Below are 16644 nucleotides of genomic sequence, written 5' to 3'. Positions count from 1 at the left end.
TACGATATAGTCTCTACATACATCAATGCCCCTCCCACCTCTAAACCCCCTTACCCTCCCTACCCCCAGATGAGCGAGGGGTCACCCTCCCTACTGGTCCAACCCCCCAACGGTCAGCAGGTCACCGTGCCACTCCGTAATAAACGAACAAGAACGAGTCGACTGAGAGACAGTGGTAATGGCGGATCAAGACCGAAGTCAGAGTTCTTCTCACCTTGTAAGCACTAGACTGTATTGTCAGTTGCCTGAAATGTTTGGCTATTCAATCTTCATGCAATCACGAATTTGCCTTTTTTTATATTGTCACATGTAGTAAACTAGGCCTAAGAGGTGGTTAGTACCAACCACCACCACCGACCAGTGTGGGCACATCTCTGCTGTATATCCACTGTTACACAATATTGACATGTACAACTTACAATGTATGTGGTCATTTGTTAGGTATTTGTTGATATACTAGCATATGCCAAGGAAATTGCATTGTTGCTTCCTTTACAACCTTGGGAAACGGATCACCTTGTCTTGATGTACATGTACTGTAACTAGAACCAGTACTAACATTGTGTTGCCTTGCAACAGTGTAGTAATTGCTATGGGCACACACTAATATGCCTCGTCTTAGCCCTCACACCCTCACACCCTACACACACTCACACACACACACACACACACTACCCCACACACACACACTACCCCACACACACACACCACCCCCCCCACACACACACCACCCTCACACGTTACACACCACACAGTACACACACCACACACATACACACACACACACCCCACACACACCACACCCTCACAGCGGGCATATCCACACTGGACATTCGCACCAGACTGCGTATCACTGAAGCAGAGCTGGCACTAGTGCAAAGGGAAGTGTCAGATCTGCTAACAGAAAGAAACAACCTCGAGGTACGTCAACTAGAGAAATGTACATATTGGCATACAATATTCCCACATCATAAGCATTGTATACAGCTTGAGGGGTGTGACCAGAATCTTCAAAGTGGTAGCTATTTTTCAAATCTAGAAATCAAAACTCTTGCACGGGATCCCAAATATACACAACTTTGCCTCTTTGATAGCCTAACATGTGGTAAACGAGCTAGATGGTTGTTTATGTCCAGAGGTGGTTAGTACCAACCATCACCACCGACCAGTGTGGACACATCCCTCTGTACTATGTGTCCCTTTTAGCCATATTAACCGTCCCACCTACACACCCAGTCAAGCACAAAGATAATTGGAAATTTGTCGTTGTTCCTTTACCTCACGCACACACGCACGCACGCACACACACACACACACGCACAGTCAAGCAGTCGTAAGCACGAGGATAGCTGGAGATTTGCCGTCAAGGAGTGTGGGCGTGTGGTGGAGCAGAGAGATGAACTACAGAAGAGACTGGATATGCTACAACAACTCATCGCTAGTGGACCACAAACCCCAGAGGTCAGAGTTCAGCATAGTGACGATAGTAAATGTATGTATGGTGTGCCTTTATTGTTTCTAATTTCAATAGCTGCTTATGTAAACCACCTAATTGCCTCCAATAACAATAGCTGTGTAAATGATACGTAATTATACGTACAGGCATAGGTATCACCCCCACACATGCTACAACCGTTTAACGCTATATTTGGGCTATCGTATATTAACCTTGTATGATCTGTATTTCCTACACGTGCGTGTACGTACAGAAGGGAAAGGGCAAAGGTCGTGGTGGTGGGCGTGGCTCGCTGGAGCACCTCAAGCTACAGTTGGAGACGCAGACGAGGGTGGCCGTGAGCTTTGAGCACGAGCGAGATAAAGCATACGATGATTACGAACTGGCACAGGTAATGACGAAAATTAAGTTGACTAATATTAATATTCCGTACACGACTTTGCAATCATTGCTTGCCAGTTTTGTAGTCTGTAGGGTAATGTACGTTCAGTACATGTACTGGACATGCAAGACTGTACATGTACCCCACTTGGCAATGAGCAAATGAGTATAATTATGGTTTAGTTCTGCTAAAACTTGATAGTTTACGTGCTACTAGTCTTCCCGTACTGCAATTAAGCTACGTAAGCGTGTGTGCACTTTCTCTTCTCAATGGTCTTTTGCATCCTCAGTTTAATTTTAGTATCTCGAATTTCCTATAGACTGAATGGAACTTCGATCATAGGAAATGGCTTTACGTTCACAGAACGACATACATGTAGGACTTGTTGGATGTACAAGAACTAATTCTCAGCTCCGACTTGTAGAAATTAGATTTGTTTGCTCTCCCTCCCTCAGGCCCAGACCAGCACCTTGATGAAGCAGTATCAAGAGTTGGCCAGTTCATGCTCTGAGGTAGCCAGAGAAAGAGACAAATTCAAAGCAGAAGTTGGAATACTCAGAGAGGAACTCCACAGGTAATGAGTACCTGTGAGGCCATCAGTGTGGTGTATAGTTATATATTTATATATTTATGGCAGTAAACCCACCAAGCCCGAGGGTACGTGTTTACGTTGCCATAATCCCTAGTAACTGTTGTATGAGTGTTACTATTGTGATTGGCTACATGTTGTGCATTTACTCCTCTACCATGGTAACTCGCTTTCAATCTGTCAGAGAGTATTGTGGAAAAGCTTGCTTTCAAAGCAACCAAATAGATTTATGGCAGCCTAAGCCTGCAAAATTACAAAGAAACTAGATCTACAAGATCTACATGTCTGGGGAAATATCAATATCAGAGGAAATTGTCACAGTGTACCAAGGACATATCCTAGCAACTAGTATTTACTAATGATTACTGGAGTTTTCAGAACACATGAATGAAAGTGTTGAGCACGGTGGTTCCTTATAGTTATGGGGAATGCTCATACACAGTGCACAAAATCCATATAAACAACGCACAATACTATACACTTTTACTTGTGTGTTGCAAAGACTCCAGCACTAATAATTATCTTCTGTATGAAGGCAATGTACAATACTTTGAAAACCCCCCTCCTCCGTTTAATCAATGGTTCGATCGGGGACTCTTATTGCTACGATCCTAATTTGAGAAAAATGCCTTTCAAATGGTATCAACAATGGATTATAGCCACCTGAGTAGTTGTACAGTGAAGCTTATTGTGGTGTCCCTATAAGCAGGCCACCCTCTATAATACAGACAGGTTAACAAAGTCTCCATAGCATGTGTTTGGACCTGTGTTAGCAGGACACCCTCTATAATACAGCCACTGTGCATGTATACTCACTGTCATGTGATTGTCACGTGATCTAGGTACGACCCTGAGGACAGCCTCTCGTCTGCACGCAACTCACTGCGTAAAGCCGACAGTTTAGTGGGCGGGTCACACGGGTCACTAGCATCACTAGGTGGAGGTACGTTATATTTAAAGTATGCTACGAATTAACTGTAATAGTGTTCGTTGGATTGTGATTTGTGATGTACATATACGTGTAAGCATATCGACTATTTTAGAGTTATTGAATGCAGCGTTTGGTTTTTAAATTAGCCTCTCTATAATAAAGTTACGGCCGATTAAACCTTCCCCCTAGGAGCAGGAGGTGCGGAGGGTGATGATGCTGGCAGTCTTATCATGAGCGATCCCTCGATGCTGCTAGCACACGTCAAGGAAATGAAACAAGAGCGGGACAAAGCCAATTCAAAATACGAACAGGTTAACATGAACGATGTGCTTACAATAATTATTAGATTTGCCTTTCATAACAGTTCTTGGAAATCATGTTACTTCCAGTTTTGAACCCACTTTTAATTGCCAATAATAATCAGTTCAGCCTGTACAATGTAATAATTATTATGGTAGTATCAAGTTCAGCTATTTTAGTAATTTTGAGGCACTATACATTTTAGGGGATTGCTTAAACTAAACATTTCACGGATTTTATTTTCAAGGATAAAAGTTCAAATGACCACATCCCTACAGTAGAGAGAGGTCTTTCAATAAACCAATTTTTGAGGCACAAAGTTCGAGGTAAATTCTCGAAAACCTCGAAAAGTTAGTGCCTCAAAAATAATCTGGTATAATGGTAGTTATTTATACTACGTGATTGCTGTCATGTATAATTATAACCTTAGTTGTTGCCATGTCAACCAACTAACGCAGGCTATGAAGCGTGCAGAGCAATATCAGAAGCAGCTGTATAGAGCGGAGGAGGATCGACGACAAGCACTGGCCACCTCCGAGGCTCTCACTGCACTATGGCAGAAGAAGTTTGAAAAAGCACAAAATGAAAACTACGATCTCAGGTAACCTGTAGTGTCACCTCAATCTGTACTATCAGTCTTTGATGGTTGATAACTTCATTTACGAGAATTAAGTGTTTGTTTTCTTTTGAGCCCAAATCTTCTGTTTGTAGAAAAAAATGAGTATACTCCTGATATAATATGGGCTATTATTATACTATAGTCTTTGTGAATTCTCTGCTATATTATTTCGCTAGCTATCTTTGATGGTATAATTATAACTTGAGATAGAAATTCATTTTTAAAGAATGAATATTCAAATGCCTATCTAATGATGTGTTTAAAGTAGCAATTGCTTTCTACCCTGTTTTCATGAGAATACCATGAATTACTTAGTGATTTCTCGGAAAAGTAGCTATTTCAGAAGATTCTCTATAACTTGAGCCAGAATTTCAATTCTAAAGAATGCATTTTGTACCTCTTTGAAAGGTCTACTACATACTTACATGTATGTATTACTCCACACACACACACACACACACACACACACACACCACCACCACCACCACACACACACACACAGACAAGAGTTGCTAACATCTCAGGAGAGGAACAGTCTTCTACTGGAGCGACTAGCGATGGCTAGGATACAGAGTCGTGATGTCACACCCTCCCGTCACTCCCCTCCTGACCACGACACTGCTACTCCATCACCCACTAAGATGTTCTATGGCTCCTACATGCAGAGTAAGTGACCGTACGTGTCTACTGCTTCTAATAAAATCAGGCCTGTTTTCGGAGCTGCTTTTCGGAGCTACGTGAACCATAACTTGTGTTAATTGAGAATGTTTAATTTCAAAAGATATGTTTACATTTAATTATGATACTTCGATCTTTGTGATAGCAGCATGATGATCGAGTTTTATACAGTGTATTATAGCTAGCAATCTGTACCAAGGCTGTTGCATGTATCGAGTCACCTAAAATCAGAGGACAAGGAGTCCAACGTCATAGAATAAGAATCTTACAGTTTAAGGTGTCGACGTGAAAACTGCACATATATTTTTTTATGTTTTTGTTTTCTGTCTCTAGCTCCCTCCCCTCTTCCTACACACATGTACACACTAGGTGCAAGTGCATCTAACTACTCTCTGAGTCAAGCCCTGCCCCCTGCCCCACCCACCTTGGTATTGGGCTCGTCCCTGAGTCAGAGTAATCCATCAGGTGAGCCACCACAGTGCTTGTAACTAAGCTGCATGATCATTGGATTGTGCTCTTAGACTATAATAATTATAATTATAAGCACTGTAGAATTAACTTTTACTTGGATGTGCCCACACTGGTCGGTGGTGGTTGGTACTAACCACCTCAAGACACCTCTTAGGCCTAGTTTACCACATGTTAGGCTGCTATCAAAAGGCAAATTGATTTGAGATGAGGATAAATTGCCAGAATTTGAAAATTTAGGCACATCCCTACCTAGCCATATTGCCAATTGCACACGTCCACATGTTTAGAGGGGGTTAACTGAAACAGGCACTAGAAAGCAGCGAAATAATCATTTGAAATTTTCGATGTCCTTAAATTTCGTGGAATGGCCTCTAAAAGCAATACATTTCGCGCTATTTAGTAAAAATAATGACTAAACCACACCCACGTACTGTAGTGCTTGCTCTAGCAATACATTTCGCGCTATTTAATGACCTTGTATATCTTCGTCTAAGCATTTTGTGAAAGATTGTTAATCCACGAAAACAGCGAAAAATCCCCTCAAAAATTTTGCGCTCTACGGTATAATTACAGTGTATAACTAAACCACACCCATTCCCCACATCCACTGTAGTGCTTGCACGACGGAGCAGCAGTATGACTGGATCCAGAGACAACCTTCCACCGTCGAGTGTGCACTATTACAACCCACCCTCCCCCCACAAGCGCTATCACTATGACGATACGTACGACGGATCTCACAGCACCGACGATGAGTCATCATGGATCTAATGAACCCTCTGTTAGTAGCCTCCCTCAATAAGACTGTATATGTGAACATTGTCAGTAGAAAAGTATTATTGTTAGTAGTGACTTATGTCGTTATGGCGATTATCAGCTTTCAAATCGAATGATCACTTTTCATTGCTTTGTTTAATTATTATACGCGTATACGTCATTATAATAATTTATTTGTTGTTCAATACGACATAATTTATTACATAATTAATTTTATTACACTTTTATATCAAAACGTACACTTACTGCCAATTAAAATAAATAATTATTATTATTATAAATCCTTCGATCGATGACTTGATTTGTAGATTTGTAGAATGCCACTTGAGACGTGTTTTGACACGTACTATGGAGAGGTGAGCAATCATCTGATTGGTCAGTGGTATCACATGACCTTGATCGCTCTCCCCTCCACAATACATGACAGCACACAACCTCGGCATGGAGTCTCCTCTTGTCCCCTAGCTTTTGTAGACTCCTTTATCCTCCTGTGTCCCTCTTTGTTCTTCTATCCTTCTTTATAGCCTCCTTTATATTTCTGTCCTTCTTTACAGCCTCCTTTATCCTCCTATCCCTCTTTATAGCCTCCTTTGTACGAGCACTGTTTTAGCGAGAGAGCCCTGGCAGGTATTATGGAAGGGTGGGGGTCATTACGTTTTTAACCCTCTCCCCTCCACAATACATGACAGCACACCCCGCAGTGCCAGGATTTAACCCCTCGAGGACTCGGCTTGGAATTCCAGTGAGCACAGAGTTATGACGCGTCCTGTATATAAAAGGATGTGAAAACATATAAACTTATAGACAACATTAATACAGACAACAAAGAAATAATATAATAATATTATTCCACAGCAACCACAAAAGTATCGGAAGACCTAATTACTGGCAGACAAAGTTGACACTCCTTATATAATAGTTACGTAATCTATTGAGTGTTACATCATGTCAATGCCAGCTTTAGAGTATACACAAATTATAGCACTGCAATATACGCAAGAACCAGACTAACTATGCAGACAGGCTAGTTGTATAATTAAGTTTCAGCTTTTTAATTATTTTGTCGGCTATAATAACTATTAGATAAACGTGCCTAATAGTTGTAAGAAATGCAATAGTTACCATGGGTAATGTTTTGACTCTCTCTCTATTTATACAAAACATCCAATTAAGATTTCTTATTGGGATATAGGATGAGCAATTGCTCCTAGCAACCTACAGTGAGAACCTAACAACAGATGAAATAGTTATATAAGGCATGTCGTCGTGTGGGCAGATCGAGAAGGATGCATGTGATCATTTAAGAGTATTTTGACGAGGGATGCACTTTAATATAATATCATGGGGAGACAACGTCGTCGTGTGGGCAGATCGAGAAGGATGCATGTGATCATCTAAGAGTATTTTGACGAGGGATGCACTTTAATATAATATCATGGGGAGACAGACTACCCAAGATCGACAAAACAGTCCATATTTAATTAAAAATAATTATGAAGCTTTCGATTAGGGATTTGGAGTCATAAATATTTGCACGCGTTAACTACTGACAGTAAAGATTATGAGAATCCATATCTGATAATGTCAATATTGACAGAGACAGAACGAATCTTCAGCGAATACAAAGAAACTATAAAAGTGAAAACAGTTATATGTCTGTACTAATAAGCACCATGCATGCAGTATATGCATTAAATTGCTTCGTAAGTACAGCCAGGTTAACAAAGTCTCCGTAGCATGTGTTTGGACCTGTGTTAGCAGGCCACCCTCTATAGTACAGCCAGGTTAACAAAGTCTCCATAGCATGTGTTTGGACCTGTGTTAGCAGGCCACCCTCTATAATACAGCCAGGTTAACAAAGTCTCCATAGCATGTGTTTGGACCTGTGTTAGCAGGCCACCCTCTATAATACAACCAATGTGTTGGTCGTAATAGTGTGATGTCATCTCACTGCCACAGCATTGCCATAATTATCTGTAACTATAAATTAATTTTTGGCCACTGAACACTTTGTTTATAATGATAGTAACCAAGGGCCAGTTTAATACCATGATTGGCAACCAGGATGTGCGTGTATCATCTAGTGGCATTATTATATCAGGCCGGATATACACACATGCACACACACACATACAATGACATGTGATCAGGTGCAGCAATAAGTCATGCACCTCCAATTTAAATAATGCCTATTGTAATGCATGTGATTGTGTCATGTTCCATATAAGAGTTGCTATATTTAGTTGAGATGCTCGTACGTACGTTACGTGCACTGTGACTGCATGATGCTATTATGTAAGGCTCTCCTTATACAGTGTCACGTACCTTAACGTGATTAATTGAACGAACTTTGCGTACCTACTAAAAAGGACACACAAATGCACGCACAAAGAAATGCTATAATAACTGCTGCGTATATATAGGTACAGGTGCCAAGTAAAAACTTCTTGTCGGAGAAGCAATTGAATGTAGCACTACATACATGTACATGCATGTAATTATACGCCGGTACTCTAAGTTGATCGACACAACAAGGTAGCTTAAGATATAGTTTTGAAACTGAAGGCAGTGTGTTACATCATACTTGTAGGTGTAGGTCCTGAGGCTATATAGTAAGGTCAAAATATCTGACTGACTGCTCACCCACTCGACCACACTAAGTCATAGTGATGGTGATAATAAGGCCACGCCGCTAGCAACAATTGCACCAGTTTGGCACATAGTGTGAAATTCATAGACAGACACATTTATATCCCTAAAAGATGCGAGGGCGGACATTCAACCACAAAAGTAAGAAGTTCAATATAAACAGCCGGTACACTCACTCTTATGGCTATCATTGATGTGTGATCATGAGTTGGCACTGACAATGCTACTGCACAACAGTTGATGTATTAACATTAGAAGTATAATTATATACATAGAAGTAATTAAATCTGACAAGTAGGTCTATATATAGGCCTTAAATTAAATGTGTATTGTTCTTGTAATTAACGGCCAGTGTGATGATTTGGCAGATTGTGAAAGTAGATCGAAGTAGAGGAAGTATTAATTGTACTATAATACATTACAGGACTAGCTGCGTCCTTTTTACTGTACAAACTCCTACAACAGAACGGACAGCAAGGACGTAAAGGATTCATTATTGCATGTAATCACCTCTATTAAAATGAAAGCTCACAACTTAATTACTGCATTATATAGTGCACGCATATAATTATACACGAGGCTAAAGCATATCATCCTTGCAGAATGGTCACGGTCATGAACTATCAACAATTCCAATGGCATTCTACAAATATCCACAGACTAGTATATCGAAGCATGCTTGCTTGCTCGACATTAACCATGTTCTATTTCACCTCTTTCATTAGTTCAGCTAGCCAATCCAAGCTTCTCCTCCAAGCAGCCTTTTCTTTGCCATAACAATTCTACTCACTTCAGTCTTGTTCCTATTTCAATGCAGGCCTGTCAGTGGGGGTCAGGTTGCTATTGGATTTCCCTGAGGCACTTGCTAGGGCTTGTGTTCTTCTGTGGTTGACCATCATCTCCACCAGTTGTTGCAGGAGGAAGCCAAGGCGTTCACTGGACCAGCTCTAAGTGTTGCTCTTCCTAGCTGTAGAGCTCCTCTTTTATATGGACCTGAACTGTGCATGCCTCGAAACTGTGCAAGCATGCGCAAATAAAAGCTTATGTAATCGACATAATTTTTCATTGAACTTTACCACAATAAAGGGCTTACACTTGAAGAGGACATAGCTTCCAACATCTGTGTAATAGATGAAGCTGATTACACACTATCCTTTTTATGATTTCTTGGTTGTTGCTAAGGGGTTAGGATAACCATACTTGTGTAATCACCAACCCTTCACCTTACTGTAGTAGACTTGGTACATGGGGCCACCACGCTAACCACTGCTTCTCAGTTTCTGGCGAGAATATCTCGTGCAATCTCTAGCCTCTGTATGTACAGTAGTGCAAGGGATAGTTGCATGACCAACACATATTTTCATTCACCAAAAAATAAATTATTTAATACCTTAGCTGCATAAAGAAGAGACTTCATGAAAAAATTAATTTTTTAGGGCCTATTTAGAATGTGCAATTATACCCTCTTTGTATTCACAATCAAGTACAGAGATAGCGATTCACTCAATGAAAGGATCTATTCACAGCAGAACACACCACACAAGCTGACAACTACACCAGCTATTTTGATAGAGCATGCACACATCAAAAGGCTTTATAGTCTCTATAGCTGCATGCACCACCAGCTATTGTGGGTATTCAAGGTATTGTAGCATCAATGCAAGCCTTATTTGTACCATAACATATGATTTTGTTTAGCACCTTCATAGATGCTGAAATGTCAATGTGTGACTGACTGCCCTTTGCAGCTCACTTCGAATTTTGGGGCAAATCGTAAAAAAGAACTGCTCGAGATAATTATTATATAATAGTGTTGACCTTTACATAGTGAACCACTTCACTATACTATATAGGTCTTATGTGCTATTTTGCATCCAGGACCACACCTCTCTACAAATAGTTTAATTGTCTCTCTATTGTGGTTTTTAGGGTTCAGTTGATTGGCAACTGGTTCTTTTGTTGAGACAAAAAATCAACCATAATTTTACACGCCCAAAACTATTGAAAACAAAAATCCTTAGTCAAAATTCACCTTTGAAAAACACTTCTGAAAAGCATTTTCTACTCCAGCTGTGTGTCGCGTTTTAATTAGTGGTTGTCTGCAAATTACGTAAGTCTAGAGAGAGGTGCTTTTAGTGACAAAATGGAACTAAAATCATTCGTAAGCAACACTAAGGTAAGACATTGCAAAGATATATCCCCTCTTAACTTAATATGGTCATTTCTATAATTACCGCGTTCACATTGCATGCCTTTTCTAGTACATGGCTAATTTGGTTAAAGTATTGTTGAGCTACAAATACCCTGGGGGCATGCACGCATTGTATGGATTGTTCGAGTGCAGACCATCGAATGTTATAATTATATTGCCCTGATCGTGAGCACATTGTCAAACCACTACCGGTCATTGTACAACTCCATACAATAGATCTGCTAATAAAGGCATTATCTATCGCATTTTGTACACATGGCACACCATGTATATTATTGCTTGTGATCTAAATAAAGCGTACAGACTGTATTTGAACTAGTGCAGTCCACTAATTATAATATTGCATGTTATATATAGTATTGTGTGTGTTGTGTGTGTGTGTGTGTGTGTGTGTGTGTGTGTGTGTGTGTGTGTGTGTGTGTGTGTGTGTGTGTGTTGTGTGTGTGTTGTGTGTGTGTTGTGTGTGTGTTGTGTGTGTGTGTGTGTGTGTGTTGTGTGTGTGTGTGTGTGTGTGTGTGTGTGTGTGTGTGTGTGTTGTGTGTGTGTGTGTGTGTGTGTGTGTGTGTGTGTGTGTGTTGTGTGTGTGTGGGTTGTGTGTGTGTGTGTGTGTTGTGTGTGTGTGTTGTGTGTGTGTGTTGTGTGTGTTTGTTGTGTGGAAAGAGTTTTCAAGTCAGCCTTTTGGAAGAAATGATTACGTAACGTTTAAGTTAGTATACACATCATATTCCGACCACTGCCAATATTTCATGTCGTCAAGACACAACAAACTATAGTAGCTAGATTATCAAAACCTGGTTAAACAGAATTGAAACAATGATGTTATGTAACTCGAGCTTTTGTTATTAGGTGCGTATATGTAAATTGGAAATATGATAATCAGGCTGAATATTTTGACTCCATTGCATACTGATTACCCTATAACCTCACAACGCCCTACACACGGCTGCACGTATCGTACTACATGTAGTTGAACTTTGATCCCAAACAAAAACTCAAAGTTACGTACATACTTATAGCTCCATTAGTTAATCAAATTGGCATCTCATTCAATTATTATACGTCAGTAGGTAATACAAGATTCAGGATGTGCTTTTAATTAACACAGTGCCAAAATAATTATACATCTATACAAAAGTAGTTTACTTAACACTATAATGTCCGTTGGTAATCAGTACGACATAAAACAGTGCTTCAAAACAATAAAACAGTGCCAAATAGTCTAGTTTACGGTTCAAGGGTTCAAGATTCAAGGGTTAGAGGGTTCAAGGGATAGTACTATAATGTCCGTTGAGATAGCTTCGATAATGACAAACACTCCGACCACAAAGACAACCCAGTAGTGCTTCTTGGGCAAGTAGTCACGACGAATGAAGAACAGCTGAAAAGGTGGTGTGTGTGTGTGTGCGTGTGTGTGTTGTGTGAGGGTGTGATCATATGGGTACCATTGGATTCGTCTCATTGAGAGCTTTCAAATGACTACCAATAAGAGGAGATGGTCTATTTCACGAGAGCAAATGCTACCATATAGCGGGTAATTTTCGTGGGGTAAAAAATTTGTTCAACTCGAAAACCGGTGGTATTGGTGAGTAAAAATTTCGTTTAGTCTCGTGGTCTGCACTGCATTCCTACGTTCTGATAAGCCACGCCTACGTTAAAATTTTGTGGAGGTCAGCTTGACCACGAAAATAATGAATAATTATTTTACCCCACGAAAATTACCCGCTATACGGTATATACACAAAATTTACGTACTTATGTATGGAGTGATATAACCACGTTCAAAGTGCTGCTATAACCGTATAAAGTATTTGTGTTGCTAGTTATATATTATCAGAGAGAAATTGCAGTAGAAACATATGACATGCATACGCTGTCTAGAGGTACTTTAATAAATGTCCGGCTTATACTATGAAAAAAGGCTTTTGTATTGTATACGTATGTGTGTGTGTGTGTGTGTGTGTGTGCAACGTACCAAAAAGAACTCGACTTGTGCAAAGGACAAGAGACTGACCAACAGGAGAGCAAATAATCCATTGTGGAGAGCAGCCATCACCGAGACTATGATCACTGAGATCTGTGTGTGTGATGTGTGTGTGTGTGTGTGTGTGTGTGTGTGTGTGTGTGTGAGGGTGGTGTGTGTGTGATGTGTGTGTGTGTGTGTGTGTGTGTGTGTGTGTGTGTGTGTGTGTGAGGGTGGTGTGTGTGCGTGTGTGTGTGTGTGTGTGTGTGTGTGTGTGTGTGTGTGCGCGTGTGTGTGTGTGTGTGTGTGTGGTGGGGGTAACAATCGTACTGAGACTATGATCACTAAGAGGTGTGTATGACATGTGTGTGATGTGTGTGTGTGGTGTGTGTGATGTGTGTGTGGTGGGGGTAACAATCGTGTGTACTGTATAATACACAGGGATATTCCCACACTGGTCGGTGGTGGTGGTCGGTACTAACCACCTCTATAGACAAAAATGCCCAACTCTTATTAGGTCCATTATAGTTCACCACATGTTAGACTATCAAAGAGGCATGGAATTGAGATTGTGAAAACAGGAAAACGGACTCAAAGGATTTTGAGAAACAGCAAGTTGGGCTGAGGACGATTGACCAATTTTCTGTTTCATCGTCTATTATGGAAATGGTTCAGGCTGAAACGTTAAGTGTAAAAGGTGAGTGGTGTTAGAGCTAGAACAGTGGAATCCCTCTATAACGGACACCTTTGGGGAACAATGTTTTGGCCTTTATACAGAGGTGGCCTTTGTTGAGAGGTTGTTTTGTACACAAACTGTTCATTTGGGACCTGGGTGCCTGGCCGTTATATAGCAACTGGCCTTTATTCGGAGGTGGTTGTTAACAGAGGTTCCACTGTATCATAAATGTACAATCAACGCATAATGTTTCAATTATACAATTACATCAGTTAATTAATTGGTTGATAATTATGTCTCGAGATACTTACCAGCAGATTCAGAATGACGACGCCAACAAACCCAAATAGAATGTATTTCTGTGGAAAAGAAGCAAATTGCAAGTGCTACTTTACAAGGGGAATGTGATTTTCACGCAATTTTTGGAAATACTCCTCTTTTATATACCAGGCTGTAAAGATTGATAATTGTAATAGGCATGCCAAAATCTTCAAACTTATTTATGGCTTACAAAGGTCTTAGTCTGTGTTTTCTCCCGGTAAATTGGTGACTGCTCAGGGGCACCAACCAATGGGGCCTTCTCGTTGCTCGAGCTCATGGCGGAATGTTGGGTTTGTTGGAAGAAACAAGAGCTAGAGATCCTTTTGTTTATTAGTTAAAAGTGCAGACAAGGCTGTTATTAATTTAACGATCTTTACCACACTCTAAAGAAACAGGGGTGGGGACTGCACCAACCACAGGCCGATTTGTCTCCAATTAAACTCTCTCGCTAAAATAGTTCAGATCCGTTAATACCACTCTGTGTTTATTACTTTTAAATATACACGATCATATCCATTTCACACACGTGGACTTAGATACAAAACTAGTTGGAACAAAAGGACTTCTGTAGATTAATGCTACGCTCAGTTCCAGTATGAGTGAGGAAGAGATGGTGATGCACAAGCGGCTAACATTAGAGGGAGAGGGTGGCTCTGATGACAAGAGAATCATGTCCTTAGTCAAGACATTTGTCAGGTATTCATTTTGGTTTAATAAACTGTCTGTACTGGGCAGTAGCTAGAATCTGCTGTGTTTACTATCTGTATTACACTAGCATAATTTGAGACTAATACGTAACCTTGGAGAGCTAGCATTGTTCATATACCGTACTTCTTTAAAAGTGGCCTCCTTCTAATAAGGCGCCACCTGGAGATTTCTCCATGAGGCACCATATAAATTCTCTTGTTTTGCATACACTAGTCTCGAAAAGGTAATTATTAAAAAGTGATGCCTTATTTAGAAGAAGTACGGTAATATTAATGCCAGCATGCACATAATATAATTATATCACACCCCCTCATACGTAGGCCTACAATACCGTGGGCTTCCTATATAAATATTAACTTTCACTTGTCTGCCATTGATACGATATTGCTCCCCTATAATGTTGACCTTTGACCCCTTCGGTAGATGGACCACTGGTTCCCTCAGTGACGATGACCAAGAAGCGACCTATCAGAAGATGCTTTTCACACTAGGTATACACGTGAGCATAATTATAATTATTATGTCGAAATCTATAGTACTATGACATTTTGACAGCTTATAACTATGCTATTTAATTATTACTGTGTAAGCTCTATTTAAGGCGCCACATTATTATCGCTGGTAAAGGGGCCGTATTAGGAGGTTGGAAAAGCTTTTTTTTTACTTCTAATTAGAAGGCGGCCTTCTAAAGATATGCCACCCAGCCTCAAAACTAATTTTCCACCCTCTGAATACAGCCACCTTTACCAGTGTAATTATTCTAATATACCGCCTTAAATAGAGCTTATACGGTATTACAGTTTAACTTGTCTATAGTGGTGGCCCTTGGGCAGACTAACCAGTGGCTGTAATAAAGAGGTGGCCTGTTAATACATGCAGGTCCAAACACATGCTATGGAGAGACTTTGGGACCCATTAACCTGGCTGTATTATAGAGGGTGGCCTGCTAACACAGGTCCAAACACATGCTTGGGGCCCATTGCTGTAGCGTAGAGACAGGCTTCACTGTACTATTGTCTTGTAACTTCTTCTTGAATATCAGACAAATTTCATTGAGTGCAATTTTCAGGCCTGTGTGAGTTTACGATTTCTAAAACGGATTATATGATGGAAATGAACCGGAAAGAAATGGATCGCTACGAACGCGTATATAGTGAAATAGAGAGTAATATTGAAGCAGCTCAACAGCAAATCTCGGACTACAAGGTGGAGTTACAGCAAGCTCAGATCATTCGCAATCATAGACAAGAGTACAACGCACTGGCAAAGGTGGGTCACACACCTCACACCCTCCAACACCCACACACACACCCTCACACACATATACTCCCACACACCCACACACACACTGGCAGGTGATTCAAAAATATCCTCCACGGCAAATCTCTAAAGACAAAATCTCTGATCTTGAGCAATCCCTGTCTGACTTGGTCGTCAAGAAGGAGCAGCTATCAAACGTACTTGATCTACGAAAGAAGCAATTCCATCTACTCGTACAATGTGTGCATCAGCTCCAAGATGAGTTACAAAGTGACGATGTTGCTATGGAAACTGAATAACTATGTACATATAAAGGCGGTCTTTTATTATCTCAATTGCTGTATTACACTTAAAATTATATTATACTCATATGCAAGACATGCCATTTATTACAATTTATAATAGTTTGAGCATTATTGAGATTTTTTACTGGGTGGTTTCTTTTAGAGAGGTCAATAACCTAGGCCGCAATGAAGAGAGAAAGACCTCCTTCTAACTAACGGCCTGGGATCGAGGCTAAGAGGTCAATAATAGCAATATGGCTACTAAGTGGTCTCAATAGGTTGGGTGGTGTCAGGGAGTTTACATTGTACTAGCTATGGCCCATATGGCAGCTATGTAAGATATGTGTGTGGGCATGCAGACATTGACCCTA

The 16644-nt window shown here is 40.4% G+C and overlaps 3 protein-coding genes and 1 long non-coding RNA gene across 4 annotated transcripts in view; 2 read left to right on the top strand and 2 right to left on the bottom strand.

Annotated features, from left to right (window-relative positions):
• The window catches only part of LOC135331221 (uncharacterized), a 6748-nt gene extending 310 nt beyond the window's left edge, over nucleotides 1-6438 (top strand). The window contains exons 2-12 of the mRNA XM_064526306.1: nucleotides 70-217; nucleotides 812-921; nucleotides 1324-1461; nucleotides 1710-1847; nucleotides 2294-2412; nucleotides 3270-3370; nucleotides 3548-3669; nucleotides 4117-4259; nucleotides 4780-4943; nucleotides 5325-5420; nucleotides 6040-6438. Of these exons, the coding sequence (XP_064382376.1) occupies nucleotides 70-217; nucleotides 812-921; nucleotides 1324-1461; nucleotides 1710-1847; nucleotides 2294-2412; nucleotides 3270-3370; nucleotides 3548-3669; nucleotides 4117-4259; nucleotides 4780-4943; nucleotides 5325-5420; nucleotides 6040-6197 (1437 nt within the window). The 3' untranslated portion in view covers nucleotides 6198-6438. The remainder of the gene's footprint in view (nucleotides 1-69; nucleotides 218-811; nucleotides 922-1323; nucleotides 1462-1709; nucleotides 1848-2293; nucleotides 2413-3269; nucleotides 3371-3547; nucleotides 3670-4116; nucleotides 4260-4779; nucleotides 4944-5324; nucleotides 5421-6039) is intronic.
• A 451-nt stretch (nucleotides 6439-6889) lies between these two features.
• Nucleotides 6890-9850, bottom strand: LOC135333964 (uncharacterized). Its single transcript, XR_010394151.1, has 2 exons — nucleotides 9566-9850; nucleotides 6890-6969 (listed from the first exon to the last, which is right to left on the bottom strand). It is a non-coding gene; the product is annotated as an uncharacterized LOC135333964 (long non-coding RNA).
• A 2248-nt stretch (nucleotides 9851-12098) lies between these two features.
• On the bottom strand, nucleotides 12099-14388 carry LOC135332491 (uncharacterized). The gene is made up of 4 exons (XM_064527721.1): nucleotides 14212-14388; nucleotides 14012-14059; nucleotides 13037-13138; nucleotides 12099-12442 (listed from the first exon to the last, which is right to left on the bottom strand). Exons 1-4 carry the CDS (start codon nucleotides 14296-14298, stop codon nucleotides 12311-12313), a joined length of 369 nt encoding a protein of 122 aa, XP_064383791.1. The 5' UTR covers nucleotides 14299-14388; the 3' UTR covers nucleotides 12099-12310.
• A 129-nt stretch (nucleotides 14389-14517) lies between these two features.
• LOC135331910 (THO complex subunit 7 homolog) lies at nucleotides 14518-16409 on the top strand. The gene is made up of 4 exons (XM_064527201.1): nucleotides 14518-14717; nucleotides 15153-15220; nucleotides 15799-15998; nucleotides 16085-16409. Exons 1-4 carry the CDS (start codon nucleotides 14617-14619, stop codon nucleotides 16286-16288), a joined length of 573 nt encoding a protein of 190 aa, XP_064383271.1. The 5' UTR covers nucleotides 14518-14616; the 3' UTR covers nucleotides 16289-16409.
• The last annotated feature ends 235 nt before the right edge of the window (nucleotides 16410-16644 follow it).

The sequence above is a fragment of the Halichondria panicea genome, chromosome 1 (assembly GCF_963675165.1).
Source record: "Halichondria panicea chromosome 1, odHalPani1.1, whole genome shotgun sequence".
NCBI lineage: Eukaryota > Metazoa > Porifera > Demospongiae > Suberitida > Halichondriidae > Halichondria > Halichondria panicea.
This window is presented reverse-complemented; position numbering and strand designations above follow the sequence as displayed.